This window comes from Homalodisca vitripennis, chromosome 2, assembly GCF_021130785.1.
Source record: "Homalodisca vitripennis isolate AUS2020 chromosome 2, UT_GWSS_2.1, whole genome shotgun sequence".
NCBI classification, from domain to species: Eukaryota; Metazoa; Arthropoda; class Insecta; order Hemiptera; family Cicadellidae; genus Homalodisca; species Homalodisca vitripennis.
In genome coordinates, this window is record NC_060208.1 from 86,879,137 (window position 1) to 86,897,915 (window position 18,779).

General features: G+C 30.4%; 1 protein-coding gene across 4 annotated transcripts in view; it reads right to left on the minus strand.

The window, feature by feature from the left end:
- Window positions 1-3,056: 3,056 nt before the first annotated feature.
- Window positions 3,057-18,779, minus strand: part of LOC124354319 (melanocyte protein PMEL) — a 59,476-nt gene continuing 43,753 nt past the window's right edge. For 2 of the 4 annotated variants that reach the window (XM_046804679.1, XM_046804677.1), the window contains exon 10: window positions 3,057-7,278. In XM_046804679.1, coding sequence (XP_046660635.1) covers window positions 7,230-7,278 — 49 coding nt within the window. In that variant the 3' untranslated portion in view covers window positions 3,057-7,229. Of the gene's footprint in view, window positions 7,279-14,886; window positions 15,014-18,779 lie in introns of those variants that run through there. The other 2 variants (XM_046804676.1, XM_046804678.1) reach the window with 2 other exon arrangements.

Here is an 18,779-nt window from a genome sequence, read left to right on the forward strand (position 1 = left end):
CAACGACATAGGAAAAAGATGGATTACGGAAAATATAGCCAAGACAGTAACCAAAATGATCACCCAGAGGGACACAGCTTGACTGACAAGCAGATGAGAGAATCCAGTAACACAGTATCATTTCCAAGTAACAATACACACCAGCCAGCCACTGCCACTCCATCTTTACTCATTATTGCTGCAAAATGTCAATTGGGACTACTAAGTAATAATTTTACTCAGTCTTTATTTTATTTACATTTAGATCTAACAGCCTACCTCAGTGCTGTTCTATATTAAAAGTATTTTGTACTTACTCACTTATCTGTTTTAAATAATTTTTCTTATGATATTGCTACAATAAATGAGCACTCACTATAAAAGGAAGATTTTTGTGTACTCCAATTAGTTTTAGCATTGCTAGTGCATTTTCAAAGAAATTCTTTAACCAGAGGTGGTAGTGTATAATATCCTAATGTGAAAGTTTCAATATGGAAAAGTTATGTATCATCTGGATTTTCAAAATATTAATGATAATTTTATGACATGCCAATGATAATGTAGCCACATTGTATCATGCACTAAAATAAGTTTTACCTACAGAGAATCTTTTTTAATTTTTTAAATATGAATTATGAATGTTTTTATCTATATAAGTATAGCAAATTTTAACGTAAATTTTAAACAAATGTTTTCTGATAGTGAAGCCATTCTAAATTTACTACATACCTTTTTATGTTTTGCACATTATTTAAGGACAATATAAAATACAATTAGTCAAGCCCCATATTTTTGAGCACATAGACGTTTTTGCACAATTTCTAAAATCTGCAAGCTATACAGAAGGGTAAAGATGTAATCATTTTGATAAACATTTTAGATATTTAAGTACATCAATTTTACAGTTAAAAAAAGTTACAGTTAAAATCCGAGTTTGACTGGATACAACTTTTTACGTTTTTGAATACAGACCAACTAAAATATCTTCTAGAATTTTTGCTTTAAAATATGTAATTTTTAAGACAATACAAACAAAATACTTCTCCCTAATACAGTCACATACAGGCTATGGTGTTGCTGTCTATGGGGCTACTACTAAAACATTATATAAAACTTTCAAAGCACAATAAAAAGCAATTCGTATTATGCTCAAACTTAAGTGGATGACTCAGTGACAGATGCTTTTGGTGCTCTTGTTACCATGACTATATTTATCAAACTATATTACATTTCAGGGCAACCACAGAATCTACTACAGAACTCAACACAAATCATTATCATCATTATCATCATTATAACACTCAAAATCGTTCCCTGTTTATAACAAAAAGACCAGATTTAGAATTTTATAAAAAATCAACCTATGTTAGACAATATTTTTAATTAAAATAATCAAACACTAACAAAAAAGAAGATAATGTAAATATTTAAAAAATAAACTAAACAAGTATCTTACAAGTCACCCTTTTTATAGCACTGATTATTTTGTATGTGCACAGTTAAATTAAGATGTGCGCTTAGTCCTGTTTCAACTCCTTACCTAGTATAAAAAATAGTAATAATCATGTAATTAATCATGTATCATGTAATAATGTATCTAATCATGTAATAATATTAGTTTATATTGACACCATTCCTGTGCAAATGTATACAAATTGGAATAAAGATATTTTTGATGTATAAAAATTAAGCTGAAATTTAAAAGTTCCACTTATTCATATCACAGTAATAGAAAAAATTGTATTTTAATCAATTCCCTAAGACTACTTTAATTATGTTTAACATGTTCACTGTTGTATAGTAATTTAACCCTAAATGCGGCAATGTTAAAACTTCCCGAGACCAGCTATTTTTGGGCCATTTTGCAGAAGTATTTGTTTATAATTATAAAATCTAATTTTTTACCTCAACCTATTAGTAGTTTATATTACTTCATTAAGCAGAAAATTGAGTTTATATTGTAAATACATATATTAATTATAATAGATTATATGAGCACATTAAATAACCCATAAACAGGAAAACGAAAAAATTTTGTTTTTAAAAGAAAACCAAAATCTTTAAAACAGATACAGGATTATCAAAATCAAGTGCTTAGCAAAAATAGAAATGTATTTATAAATTTAATTCTCTGTACAGAAATCTAAAAATTTTTCTATTACTCTAAAGTACAAATAAGTTACAGAGTAAAACAAAAATGTATGTGAAGTTTCAAAAATATAACATTTATATATAAAAAACGTCTGAAAACACACATACACACACACACACACACTCATATATATATATATATATATATATATATATATATAAATAAATTTTTAAGCTACTGTTTTATAAATCTAAATTTAAACGTTTTATCTTGTTAACTCGTAATAGATTGTTTGAACTAATTACTGTAAATTACCGTACAAAATTAATAATCTAAACATCAATATAACAGAAGCTCCTATTGACAATGTCATTCAGAATTAAGAACACTTTTTAAAGTATTATAGTTATCAGTGTAACGCTTCAGTAACTCAATTGCAGAGCAGCTAATTTAATTATAATTCTGGAATGGTACATAAAAAATTCAGGTACTTGTAGTGTTCATGGTTAAATTTAAGCATTTATCTGATAACAACTTGTGATAAGCAATACCCAGTGAATAACAATCTGCTACCTGTGCACTTGAACTTCTGCAAGTGAGCTTCCACATAATTAATGGTAAATAGTTAGAGAAATTAATAGTAAAAACACAAATATTTATTTTGGATAACAAACTAATAATATGTTCTTTATATTCAGAATACAACTCATAATAAATCTTCATAGGATGTATTTTTGTACACAAGAAATCTAATAACGGTTACCCGAGTTAATTATGACATGGCCATTTCGAATTCCTATTCAGAGCACACAGAATGGCGGAACAATCTTCACAGCACCACTACCAGACTCTACTGAATATAGTAGCACATCCCTACTAAGATAGTGTCTACATCCATTCATCCAACAAAAAGATGTTAAAAGGGTTATTTCTTTCCCAACGATCATCGTCATAGTGTATAGGTCAGGAAATGAAAAACATTCAATTTAAAATATATAAATACTTGTTTTATTATCAATATTTTAATAGTTATTAGTAGGATGAACAATTTACAAGAGCGACAAAGTCTTTATGTGCAGAAAAGTATACAATAAAATAATGGCTAACATAACTGTAAAAATATAATATATATATATAACCTATCACAGACACGATCCAAAAACATAAAAGTATACATAAAGAGTAATCTGATTTTTGGGAACTTCATTAAAATTACATAAACATAAAATTTGTTGCTTGTGTAAATTAACACAGTAAGAACAAAATCAGTTTAAAATTCTATTATGCATAATATACAAAACGAAAAATTAATTAATTAATTTCCTATTTTCAACATTACCTCTGTTTTCATTGCATTCAGTCTACAATATGATTTCAAAATATAATAAGAAATTTTAGCTATTAATCTTTTTAAGAATAATGGTAGACAAATATGAGCCCAAACTCAATCTAAAAGCTGACATTTTATTTATTAAAATGATAAAACATTATAAATTTGTGTTATATTTTGAATACATGCATAATTACAATGTGCTATTATTATGCTTTAATTATTTTTTAAATATTAGTATAGATCTGCTGTGTACCAAACATTTTGGCTTGGTTTGGTACAACAAAAGAAAATCTATCGGTTCGGGACAATGGTTTTGCTTGCACAAGGTCGGTTCGGTCCACTATAGTTAAAAGATTAAAAATTTAGTGCTACAGCTTATGTCCGATCTCTTAAAAGTGAGTCATCATGAACCAGGTTTACACAATCCATCACTCTCTTCACACTTTGTAAGGGATCATATTATACATAATCATAATATATCAAAATCAATATTATCACAGTTCAAAACGTACTACGCTAAATAACAAAACCATAAACAAACACGACTAAACACTAAAGAATACTAACCGCTGAACATAAACCTGCTGAACTGAATGATTTGCTGTTTTGCTCAGATACATTAGTTGAAAACAGTTCACCAATCCACGGACATTCAAAGTACATTAATCAACACATTGAGGATTTTACAATAAGAAGATTTTAGCAGCCAGTGCCATTATTTAATTATAGCAATTTTAAGAACTTAATGGAATTAACTTTCGCAATCTCTGCACTTTCAAACAAAAATAAATCATTAAATTTTTCACATTAACGGTTACTTTTAACTTTTTTATTATTTTCATGTGTAAGGCAAAAATAATATAAAAGCACACCAACTCAAGTTAATGTGAATTACTTGTAGTTTGCTTGTATTACACTGGCACAAATCCTCTAAGATATTGATATCCTCTTTTTAAATTTCGGCAGACAATCTTATCAGATGATTTATGTGTAGTTTGTTGTGCAAACCAAAAATATTTAACCAGCACTTATGGATCAATTTTGATGTTTGTATATTGCTAGAATTACTGATGTAATCATTATAATTAGATCAAATAATAAAAAATTTAATTCTTACAACAAATTAAGCCTGATCAGCTCTATTTTAAATGATAGTGAGGATATTTAACAGTAAATTATACAAAAAGTTAATATAACATTGCCATTGAAATAAATGTAAAATCATACATAAACTACATTGTTTTGAGCATTAAATGAAGAGCAAAGTAGTTTATTGGAATTTAAGCATTGGATGTTAAATGGTGATTATTTTGTATTCATTTAAATTGATTTGTTTGAAAATCTAGTTGAATAGTTTTGTACTAAAAATCGAACCATACCAACCCAAAAGCATTTGTTATATGCAGATCTATATAAAGGTCATTTAAATTTTTTTTTATAAATTTTTTACAGAACCACATATAACTTTATTACACTGAACATTTTATGCATTTAATTGTTTAATAATACCAATTTTCATAATTCCACCACAAATACATTAAATCTACCATTTTCAGATTATTTAAGTATAAAACGGATCCAGCATTAAAACAGAAAGATTTTAATAAATCTTCTCCATATAGCAAAAGAATTTTCATTATTTGTTTTATACTGATGTTATGTGTTAGATTAGAAAAATTACTTTCATAATTATAAATATTACTTTTCTTAAAATCTTTACTTAAAGACATCTTGAGTATGTAAAAATTCCATTATGTTGCATATTTAACAGGATATCATTGTGTTAGTAGACCATGATACACAACATTGTGGGGTTATTCAATCAGATTGTCAATAATTGTTATGTGTTTAGAATATTTTATTTAACAGACTTTCTCAGGAAGAACATATTTTCTCCCACAAAAGTAATGTCCTCCCTTAAATTTATTAAAGATCTCTTAGATGGTCAACACTGCATTTTCTTCACTTATGGCACCACAAACACTGGGAAAACCTTCATAATATGGGCATATTCTCCTATACTCTATCAACATACTACTAAGGGAAAGGTCGGAAAGGTACCACAATGTCAGACTTAGATTACACATATTCAATTCTGCTTGGGAAGTGACTACACTTACGGAGGATTTAAGCTTCAATCAGAATTTGTTAACTCAAGAGTCACAATAAAAAAAAAACAGTCCACTTTAAGTCATCTTTTTAAGATAAAACAACTGTGTATACTATCATCAAATAAACTATTGGTGATACTCTTCCGGGACATACAAGGACAATTATAACCAATAACATGTCTATTGTGCAACATGATCTCGAGCCCAAGGACAGGTTCTTTCTGTGATTCAGCTTAGCGGATCACAGCTGGATTGTAACAATTTTGTTAAGTATGTTTAATCTTTTAAAGTTTACTTTATAGTCTGTAAGACTTTATAATTATTCATACAATTTAGCAGTATACATTAGCACAGCTAACTCAAAATATACAAATGCTTATTTTCAAACAAAGTTATACATAGGTCCTCATGAAACTGAAACCAGCCGTACAAATATAAGTACTTCTATAATAACATGAAAAGAACATACTTAAAGCAAAAATTCATTAAATAAGAAATTAACTGTCAGTATTAGTCAGTTTAAATGATTTAAGAATTTATAAACAAATCCAGAATCACTTTTTTTAAACACTAACTTAATTTCAGAATAAATTTGGAATAAAATGTCTAGCAATTGACTTTATAAATACAGACAATATATTGTAAATATACTACAATAATTAATTCACAATTATAATTTTAGTCCCATTAACTACAATAAAACTACATCTATAAATAATAAAATCTTGGATGATCTCAAATTTTGCCTGTATCTACTTAGGAAATAAAACTCAATGATTACAGTTACAATATGGTCTTATTAACCCTTTTAGGGACCAACATAACTATTACAACCAATAAACTTGTTTACCTTTATATGATATAGAACTGAAAAACTGCATATCTTTTAATGATTAGTTTTAAAAGTTTCAGGAAAACCTATTAGCTTTCACAATAACATGTGATATCTGTTTTGAAAACTTATTTTGTTTAAACTGTTGTGAATATTAAAACAAACACAAAATAATTTTGTTCAAAAAATATTTTACCAAAACAACATCTGAGAAGTCAGTCATATAAAATATGTCTTATTACTTTCATTACTTCATTGTTTAAGAGAGGAAATATAATTAAAAAGAATAGCATCATAATAGCATTATAACATAAATTTTGACTATCAGAAATTTAAAAAATTACTGGCAGTAAACTGCTGTCTGTCCTAAAAGGGTTAAAATTTAATTATTTTAATGTAATTTTGCTAAACGTTAATAGCATAATTTTGAGATTGATTTCTTATATAATGACTTAAAACAATGAATGTTATACACATTTTCTTTGTGAAGTAATTTAACTAACTTGAAAATATTTGGTAGAAACTATCAAAACCTCTTTTGTATGAAAAAATCTTAACACTAAATAACAAGAAATGGAGAATAAAACAAAAATAGTGTAAAAAATTAAATATTTACATTACATTTAAGTTGACTTTCATTATAACAAATAACTACTTAATTTTAGATTTCACAAGATCATATTTTCTTTCTGAAAAATACCATCTTCTCATTACATTTTTTCATACAGCAATATTGAATATTATGATTGAAAAACATGATTACAAAATAAACATTAATATACATATCACTAAAAATACAATACAATAAAAAAAAACCACTAAAATGTACTTGGTACCAGTAGTAAAACCTATGTTTTCCAAATATTGTTACAGTATGATAAGTTAGTATCGGAGCACTCCAGTGCTATTGTCTAGTCTTTTGTAGTTCACTCTGTAAAAATAAAACAAAAATTAATAATTTATTATTAAAATATTGCCAAGCCAAGGAAGAAAAAAGAATATCACTACAAATTACTATGGCTAAACCTATACATCACTAAGACTATATTTAGATCTTCTAATTACTAAAACTTAGGCTCAGTGTTCTAGTAACTAACCTCAATGAAACTACTCACCAAATCTTACAAGTCAGCTGTATTGCAAGGACTATGTAACTATGCAATAATCCTAACTAACAAGGACTGTCATTTTGGACTAAAGAACAATAATAAACATTAAACTTCTCTCACTACTTGTTTTTGGACACAAAATGTTTGCAATAAACTTACGGCGTATATCTATCAAAGTTTTGTCTATAAACTAGCAATAACATTGAAAAACTAAAAAGCACTTGATGAATATAAACGGTACCTTTAAAATAAGACAATACTCCAGAACCAAAAATAAAGGCATACTATTAATTGCACTTAAGGGATAGAAATAAAGACAGTTTCCCATAAGCCAGCCTTTAAGGGGCCTATCCAAATAAATTTATGAAGTAGATCAGTATGGAGGCTGTAACATAGTGTATACTTTCATATCAAAATGTTTAGACACCCGAGTTTGAAAATGAATTACCAATGAAACTAATCTGTAGAGCTTCAATAACAGGATCCACATATAACAGAACACATATAAAGTAAAATTTACAAAAATAGCGTTCAGTTTTTATGTTCGAAATATTATAAGAATGAAAAAGAAATCTGGTTTGTAGTACTTTTAAATCTAATTGCAACTTTAAACATTTATAATTCAGAAACTTGAGATCCGATTAAGCTACATTTTCAAAAAAGACAGGTAAAAGAGTACTGTTTTTGAGTGTGCAGTTTTAGAATTATATAAAAAAAATGTTGTCATTAAATTACCAGTCCTGATCAGGCAGTTTAAACAATTCCGCATGGTGATGCTGGTAATTGATACATATTTTATTACTATAAAATAATGTATAAATGCAGAAATAAACAAACTAAATTTTATTATAACTCCCATTAGTCTAGCTCCACTGATTATCCAAACTCGGGAATCCAAACTTTTTTATCTGAGATTAGTTTCATCCATTGGCTTACTTGTAGCTTAACTAATGGCCTGCCATATTTGTATGGTTTTTTAAATCATAACTGTTTGAGCTGTTGTTGTCTTTTTGTAACTTTAGTTTTTTTTTAGAAAAATACTGAGCTAAAGAAAATTTTATAAACATTTTTACAACATTTCAGGGGGTTTTTACAATAATAATTCAAAATGAAACAACTTTTATGACCAAATTGAATGTATCTTTGACTGGAGAGTGAATTTGTCCCATTCCACCTCCTGCATTGGAGAACATGATGTCAATTTCCAGATGTGACAACGGTCCTGATGGTTCTGATTGTATGGCTCAATTAATTAAAATCTAACTACAATCTTCCTGTAGCAGGTTTGGTGGATATCTGTGTGTAAACAAAACCAGATATGGGATCCAATAGATTTCAGCTTTAAGACCAATTTAAACCGAGGAAATGTCATAAAATTGGGGCATCACCAAGAGACAACCACGGTTATGACTCTTTTGCCTTTTAAAAGTCAGCCTTCTCTATTATAACCTAAGAATACAAATTGAGTTACCCACAACTTAAAAACTGTTCTAACCAAAAACTTTGTTCAGGTTAAATACCTACACACTATGATGAGTTGTGGTAAATGATTAGCGAATGCCACAGTATTATTCTTTCCTCAGTACAAATTATAGGTAATGAGCTTAATTTAAAGTAATTATCTGCTAACTGAGCATTAGATTGAAATATGTTCTACAAAATATTATTTTTCAAGAGTTAATCATGTTTTATTTATAAAAAATAGTATTGACATGAAATAGAGGCTAAAATTACATGACTAAACCACACCTTCAATACTAAATTCAAAACGTGAAAGTGCACAGTTTCTATATATAAAAACACACAAACACATAGTAACAATTATTTACACAAAAAATGAGTACTTTTTCCTAATCTCAAGTGTTCCAAAAGAAGTCTCTGATAGTAAAAGATAATCTGCCAAATTTATTTTCAGCTATGGAAATCACTTGACAAAAATCTAGGGAATAATGAGGATGATCATAGAAATCTTGACTTTTTGAAGACCACACTGCTATCTATTATTGCTAATAGACATTATTTACAACTCATCCTGTACTAACTATTAAAAACTGAAGGTCTTCAGTAAAAACATTGTGTAAAGACGACTGGTGAATTTCAATACTTGTTGGCAATAATTCATGATTTCATCGAGTGTAACTCACTTTTCATCATAAGTAACCGATCCCACAGTAGCAATGACCAAGTGGCAATAGCAAGTCAGCAGTGGGAGGTCCCACCATAATATATGTATTTTTTAAGAAGACACATTAACACATTAAGAAAATTGGGGAGGGGTACCCAAATCCTTAGTGCCGCCACTGTCAATAACAACAGACTAGTGATACGTTTGTGGTCAGCCACTATGTTTCTTAGTGATAAAAAACAGTAGTAATATGTATTTCACAATCCCAGAACACAATGGAATCTCCCATAAAAATGTAGACGAAAAAGGACTGAAAGTTGAGCAGTGCAAGATCATATGGCCGGCTGAGTCTGATGTTACCACACAACAATTAAAATTCCCTACCCGTAAAGAGATTCTGTATCATAGAAGCTTATGAGGTACACAACAGGGAAGTTTACTTTTGGGTACCATATATCTGAATATATTTATACTATCTGACAGAATGTTATATTCAAAGAAAACCAGAATCTGAATGTATAATAATTTTTCAATGATTTTAAATAGGTGGACAGAACAATTAGTGGCCATTAATCTTCCATCTTACCATGGTTTCTTCAATTAAAATATTATGACAAGTAATTTGAGGTTTTTAATTAATTTCCAAGTTTCAAACAACTCATTCAGTATAAAATACAAATTTTTTCAATTAGAAGAATTTCACATTTACTACTGCAAAACTTTAAGAGATTGTATTTTTTTAATATTTTATAAAAAGATTACTATATAATTTGCCTTTAATTGCAAAGGTCTCATTTTTAAACAATGACACTATTTCTGTTTTTATACATTGTGCAGCATATCCTAAAAACTATATATCACACAACTTTTGTCTGTGCAAACTTTCCCACAGGTGCTTGTATAACCCTTATGTGCCAATGTGGGATAAAATGGTGCAAACAAACTTTGTGTAAAGATAAATATAAAAGATATATCTTGATATTTCAATTGTCACCACAAATGTTTGTAAACATAATGATAACATGAATACACTACCCTTATAGTCCCTAGAATATTATTTGAATTCTTTTTGTTTTTAAAGGAAGTATCAAATGAATCAAGTAACACAAAAGAAGTTTTATTACTTTTAAAAATTAGATAATAAAATTAAACACTAAATAATATACAAAGAATAAATTTCAAAACAATTCTGGTTAAGATATTCAAAAAGTTTAATCATACTCATTCTGAATACACAGCACTGGTGACATTGATAGAGCAGTTAAATACTTCGAGAAACAAGATGATACATTGCTTTGTTTAAAAAATGGTTTTAAAGATAAAACATTAATCACAACTAAAGAAAAAAGTGCTTTAACACAAAGAAGCAATAATGGTAAACCAATTTTTTTTCAAATGTGAAACAAAAAGAATTATTCAATCACCTCATACTTACATCGGAATTGTTTTTCTACTTAGTTCAATATTTCTCAGACACATAGATATCAATTTTCTTATTACAAGTAAAATTGTAGTTTTAATGTGTGTGTATATCCATAGTGAAAACAAGCTATTGTGCTTGTCCTTGTGCTAATCCTCAAGCCAAGCGACTACAACAAGTACTGATCTTAGCATCTAAATTCCTTTTTAATTGTTTCTTGTTTGTATGGTCACTAAAAAAATGTACATTTCCAAACAATTTTTTTTCAAATTTTATATTGTAGTTTATACAATTGTATTTTATTTCTTCCTGTTTGTAGGCCAACCGCTCTAAACTTCCATTATACCTTAATACTGCTTACTACCTATCCAAAAAATTAAATAAAATCAGCTGGGACTTCTAAGGCTTGGTTGCTCCCATGTGAATTCACAACCAGCAAACACATCAACCAGACTCTTGTCCAACCAGGCTAAATGAAATAACCAAGCGGATTGTAGGAATTTCTAAATCAAAGTGACTGATGTTGATTGAATAGACCTGTTTACTGCAAGTTTAATTAAATTAAAAGATTGCAATTCAGCTCTTCTTGAAATCTCCAGATCATTCACTAATGAAAGAGATCGAAACCAGTATTAGTGTTTTACAAACAAGTAAAGCTATAGGTATAGATGAATCATTCCCTGCGACTTTACATTCAGACTGAAAAGTAAGAAGGTGTCTTCTTTAGCTTTTTTTAACATAAAAAGTTACTTACTCACTTGAACAGTTATAAAAGTTAGTTAGCTAGTTGTGGTCTTTGCCCAAATTATTTGAAAGATCTCAAATATTAGCTGTGTTGAAACCAGAAAATCCAGCTGAATAAGTAGATCCTATGCTCTCCTGATTTTATGATAGGCTACAACTTGTTGAAAAAAAATCATATTTTTTGTGTTCTCAATGAGTATATTTCATCAGAACACTTCTGGATTTATGCCTGGGAGAAACTGCTATGATAAAATGCATTCACTAATACCTTTCATTAAAAACAGTTACAAAAGGAAAATGAAAAAAAAAAAAAAACTGCAGCCTTCATTGCTCTTTCCTTATACAACACGGCATGTAAAACTTTCAAACATCATACTTTGTTCTTTAACTTTAGTTTTTAAATGGAATGCTGTGCAATAGGGTTATAAAAGTTCGTAACGTAGACTGTATGGTAAGTACTTATAGGCATTTGCATGATGGAATTCCTCAAGAGTCACTCCTGGCACCAATTTTATTTAACATCTATACGGCTGATACCCTCATACTATATCAATTAAGTTTATCTATGCAGACAACCCCAACACAAACAGGTCAAAACAATAGAAAGCACACTGTCTTCTGATCTTGATACTCTCAGAAATTATTTTAATAGTTGTAAGCTAAAACGTAATCCCCATATCACCTGTTTCCACCTTAATAATAAAATTGTTAAATACAAACTAAATGTATCTTTAATGGTGTTTCTTTAAGACACAATGACACTCCATGGTATTTATGTGTACCACTATATTGATATCTTACTTTTAAAGCCATATATGAAAAACTGCAGCATAAGTTAGAAATAGGACAAACACCATACAGCATCTAGCTGGGACAACATAGAGAGCCAATACAGATCTATCCCGTCGCGTACTCAACTGCTGAGTAATGTGCTTCAATGAGGTTAAATAGTGCTCGTGGGAAAGAGATTGACGTCTAACTACATATTGTTATGAGAACAATTAATAGTATTCTAAAGCCAACCCTGCTACCATGGCTGTCTGTATAGTTATAGCTCCTCCTGAAATAAGATGCAAGGAAGCAATATTAAGAGAATATGGGGAAATTATATCTCCACCACACCCATTGAACAAGAACTCCCATTACAGGAGAACAGATGTAGGTCTCGAAAACCACCTCTCAATTCAGCATAAGTCTTATCTGCATAAAACTTTATTTTTCAATGCCAGCTGGACATCTGAGTGGGATGATATGTTTCAAGTATAAAACAAAACCTTATTGTCTGATCCACCTTTACCAATACACAGAACAGTTGTACCTTGTATGGACTGATCTTTGTTGAGCTGTTTTCACACTGGGGTGGATAGATGAATTTCATAGAAGGTTAAGTGCTGATAGGCTGAAGACAGGACATGTGATTGTCATGCACAATCCCAAACAATAGAACTTACATATTAGGCATTCTTGTCCCAGGTGGTTATTTTCAGGAAAGATAAAGAAACTTCCTCCCCAATAATGAAGTTCTTTGTTGTCTTAGAGGATTGGATTCAGGTTTTTAATAGTATGTAACATTTTTTTAATGTTGACGCCAGTGCCTTGTGCTATAGCTTCTATTTATTATTTTATTTCAGTATGCTGAAAAAGAGGGCTGGCTGTGTACCAGCCTCTCCAGTTAAAGCAAACAGGGGTAGCATGTTCTAATATCTAGGATAGCAACTGCCTTTAACGCTATTGGAGCTCCACCAACTCCCCTAGCCATCCTCCACAGTATACTAGACCTTATGGTCCACCATTTTACTTCAATATTTTATTTTGATTCTGTTTTTCATCTGACCCAAGTTGGGAGAAAAGGAATTTCAATAAAGAATCCTATTCTTATTCTTGTGGATAATAACTTGTAGTGGATATGGCCCTTGGATTTCAGAGATGTTTTACACAAAGGGTTATGCAATTACAGTTGTTAAGAGCATCGTTCACAATAATATTAACACATATCCCACCAATAGAACTAATTTCATAATATATAATACAGGAAGTTTAGGAACTCTTGGTGACCTTATGGACATTGTTCCTTGGATCAATACAAACTCAAAATGTCATAACTAAGGAATGATCTTAAACCACAGTAAATTTACATTTATTTATTTAAAAATTTATAATTTTGTTAACATAACTCAGAATAAATGAAAAAGCTATTTACTGCTTGAATAGATAAACAATTTAGCCAATTTAGCTGAAATGTGTTTCACATTCTGATTGGCTTAATTACTTTTGAAGTAATTTGATGCCCTTTTCTTTTTTACAATGCTTCATCATGATCTTGATGGATCATGTTGCATTTAAAAAATATTTTTTCTTTTTAATGTTGTATGTAAAAAAGTAACACAAAACATGTCTCATTTTCCTCGCTTTGCACATAGCGATAAAATATGCTAACTGTCAGCATGTAAGACGTAGTACTATGCTCTAAAATGTTACATTGAATGAAGTAAAATAACACTTGAGGAAAAACTATACAAAATCATAAACTATTGATACAATAGATACACAGCTTGACACAAACTGTACAACCAATATAAGTATAAGTAAAAGAATTCTGATTTACAATAAACTTGGTGTCACTTTTATCAGGAGGTAATGATATTTTTTAAGTACAACTTATTTTTGAGAAATATTAATATAATTTATTTGATACCTTGAGATTTGACAGCCTGAGTTCTGAGTCCACTTGTAATAATTTTACACTTACGAGCAAGAGAGGGAACAAAGGTAAGCGATACTTTATAGTTGCTGGTTCTGCCACAATTAGTGCTTAGTGATAAACATACAAATTAGTTATTTGACGATTTAATTGGATTTTACCTTATATATTATTGTTTCATTTCAAGAATATATCCTAAAAAGGTAACCAAAGAGTTCCTTAACACTCTCATACACTAAAGTACCAAAAACACCTTAATAAGCCAAACAATTACAAAAAATATTAACAATTTAAGTAAAAAGTCTGAAAGCTAATGTTAGAACTGTTTTTCCTCAAAGAAGAAAGCCAAACTAACCCTCAATATAAAATATGTAATACAAGAACCCAACCCGAACAACAAACAAGTTGAAAACAACACAGGCATAGTCACACAGGCTCACCCCAGATATATGAGATATTGTTGATGTTACAATGTCAGTTGAAGCTGTTGATGTTGATTCTGATGATTTGTTTGATTCTGATGACTTAATTGATTGATTACTATCGGTTTTGATGTCTGATTTAATGCTGGAATTCAAAACTGAGCATGACTAACTAATTATATTTTAAACGTATTAACGATAATTTACTTCAAATAGTATTATATTAATTACCTATTAATGAGTGGATTTTAACAGTGGCACTAAATAAATATTTAATTTTGTTTTTAGTTAACATAAGATCAATACTTATACGACCAACTCATTAAATTGTTGACACATTCACTGCTAACGTATACGCTTGGGGACACGCAGAACTCACTCAGGGTACTGCCATCTCCAACCATGCTAACATATATGCTAACATTTTTAGTATGCCTAATAAATTTCAATATTTCTTTATTAGTGAATGTGTTATTTTTTAAAGCAGGTTAACTAACAATATGTCTGGGTACTAGGTTTGAAAGATTTATTACTTAACTTTATTTAATAAACTTTTGAACACAAATCAATTAATAGATTATATGTTGTAAAATTAATGTCTGTATTGAGCTATGATTTAATGTTCAACATTGTGAAAAAGAAGAAATTGCTAAATTTGGTAGCAAGGTATTTCATCAAATTGTACATTTAAATAAAAACAAATATCCTGTTTCAGGAATGTCAGATTTGTACATCTGATCTGTGATCTGCAGAAAACTTTAAAAGATGCATTATACAGATATCTTATTTGTCTGTAATTGCTGATTTGATCAACTATGAAGTAATTGTGATCAGTTCAGGCGTACAGACCACATATCAGATTTTGATACTTGAATGCAACATAAGAGTATTTGAATATAAACTCAATTATCGCACAGGATCCCTTAGTTATTATTTATAGCAAACACTTTAATAAAAAAATAATAAGATAGATTATTTTTCATTCTAGATTAACCCTACAACTGCCCTTGGTATTCTCCTTAAACATCAAGCTGTTTTTCCCAATTTTTCAAGCTATTTATCTAAAATCTGTAAAAAATTGTTTTTTACAAAAAACTTAACTGTATTTGGCATCAATTTGTTCACAATTAACAGTAAAATACAATGATAATAGGTATTTATGTTTCTTATTTGTATGTAAAGGGGGGGGGGATTGTGGCTTGGAAAATATAGTTAAGTATATAAATTTCAAATTTCAATAGCTTATATAGTCACAAATATGGTCTAGTTTCAGAAAATGTACAGTTTTGTATAAGTTTTTTGATAAATAAATTAGCTTTAGTGCATAAACTGAAAGCAGACAAAAAAGTACAGTTTTCATTATAAAAACTCATAAATTTGTAAAAATGTTTATATATTGTTATAAATAGTAAAACTAACTATATTTGTTAGCATTTAATTTCCAATAAACTAGGGAACACTGTAATAATAAATAATTTGATACGGTTAATAGAAATCTAAATTTTTATAATAAGCTTCTAAAAAAAGAGATACAGTAGAGTCCCGATAGTTCGAGTCTCGATAGTTCGAGTCTCGATAGTCCGAGGTTCCGTTAAATCCGAGCCAACACATGTAAAAAAATCAAATGTGATATTGACATATTTGTAAAACACACCCGAGCGCATGTCTGTAAACTGAGTGCTAGGCTACTTGGAGAAGCCGGCAGCCTGACTCATCAGTGCCACTTCATTTGCACAGCCCCACCCCCACCCTACTGTCAAGGCCACGGAACATCGCGCCCCGTATTGTCTAAAAATAAATCAGTCCGTTGCTCATCACGTTCGACTGCGGTACGGTTGTTCTAGATTACGATCGCAGTGCGCTTACCCGTCTGTTATTTACAACGTACAGTACTTGTCTAAATATTTTTATAGTTTTAGTAAAAAAGTATTTTCTGAAGTGTTTATGTGTTCATTGTACAGTGAACTATGAGTTCAAAAAGTAAAAGAAAGTTTGTACCGATAAAAACAAAACTAGAAGCTCTTAAAAGACTTGATAAAGGTGAAACATTAAAAAAATTAGCTGCCGAGTACGGAGTTGGTGAAGTGACAGTTGGTGACTGGCGAAGGAATCGCGATAAAATTGAAAAGTTTGCATCAGAAAAGTGCTCGGAAAAGTGTACTAATGAGCAGAAGTAGAGTATGAAAAAACTAGCGAGGCCCTATTTTTATGGTTTTGTCAACAAAGAAACAAAGGTTGTCCTATTTCCGGACCTATTTTACAGGAAAAGGCATTGTACTTTCACAATGAAATCAATGAAGGTGAGGAAGATTTTACTGCAAGTGTAGGATGGCTTGACCGTTGGAAAAAACGTTATGGTGTGAGGCAGTTAGAAATTTGTCGGGAGAAACTCTCGGCGGATTCCGAGGCAGTTGTTCAGTTCTGTGAAAAGTTAAAAAATATTATTAAAAGTGAAAATTTAATACCTGATCAGATCTACAACTGTGATGAAACTGGTTTGAATTTTAAAACTTTGCCATCAAAATCTCTAGCTTCACGGGAGGAAAAAGCTGCTCTGGGTCACAAAAAAAGCAAAGAGAGACTGACTGTGCTAGCCGCTTCAAACGCGTCGGGAAGCCATAAATTAAAACTAACTGACATTGGCAAGTCTGCTAAGCCTCGTGCGTTTAAAAACATGTCTATTTCAACGCTTCCAGCAACTTATACAAACCAAAAAAACGCATGGATGGTCAAATAAATTTTTAAAAACTGGTTTTTTAGTGAATTTGTTCCTGAAACCAAAAAGTTGTTGAAGAAAAGCAACCTACCCTCTAAAGCCATCTTAACACTTGATAACGCAGGATCACACCCAGATGAAGGGGAACTGCAATGCGATGGCATACGCACGATGTTTTTGCCACCAAACGTGACCAGCCTCATTCAGCCTATGGACCAAGGCGTACTTGAAACTTTGAAAAAAAAGTACAGACGCCGTTTGTTGCAATCAATGTTTCAAACAATTGAAGGAAAGGAAAACATAAAAGATTTCCTGAAAAGAGTCACAATCAAGGATGTAATTTATTGGATCGCTGAAGCTTGGAGCGAAATTAAACCAGAAACAATCCAGAAATCATGGAAGAAAATCGGAGTGTGTAAATTTGAAAATGATGATGAAGATGACGATCTACCGTTAATAAATTTAATAAACAGACTTCCTGGTTGCAATGGGACAAATCAAACTGATATTGGAGAGTGGATGAGTAGGGACGAACAGTTAGAGACAACAGACGACACCATAGTTGAGATGGTCACAGACATGACAGCTGACGGGAGTGAGGAAGAAGAAAGTGTGCAGGAGACAGACCCGGCAATGACTCACAGTGACGGCTACGCGGCACTGGATGCGGCCCTGCGCTACGTAGAGCAGCAAGCAGAGGCTACAGCGGCAGACACGTTATTGCTTCGGCGGTGGAGAGACATGGCTGCCCGCAAATGCTGCAGTGTGGTGAAACAAAAAACTCTAGACAGTTTTTTTTAAGTAAAGATTGCATCTTTGGACCTCTGTAAGTAATTTCTTAATGCTGGTATTTGTAATAAAAGCATATTTCTTTTGTTTGCCTTCAGTTCTAATTATAACCCAATTTTTCTTAAAGTGTTCAGTATAATTCGAGTTCTTCACAATTCGAGGTACATTCGGTCCCATTCACCTCGGATTACCGGGACTCTACTGTAGTTACATGATAAAAATTGTTATGAAGTTTTTGGGTTGTGCAAAATTTTGAAATAACCTACCGGTCACAAATTTAGTCCAGTTTTATATATACAAGTATATAGACATAACAATATTTTGTTATAAAACACTTAAAGCAACAAAAATGTGGGTGGAACTAATTTTTCTGCAAAGACGAGGAGCAACGTATTCTAAAATTATT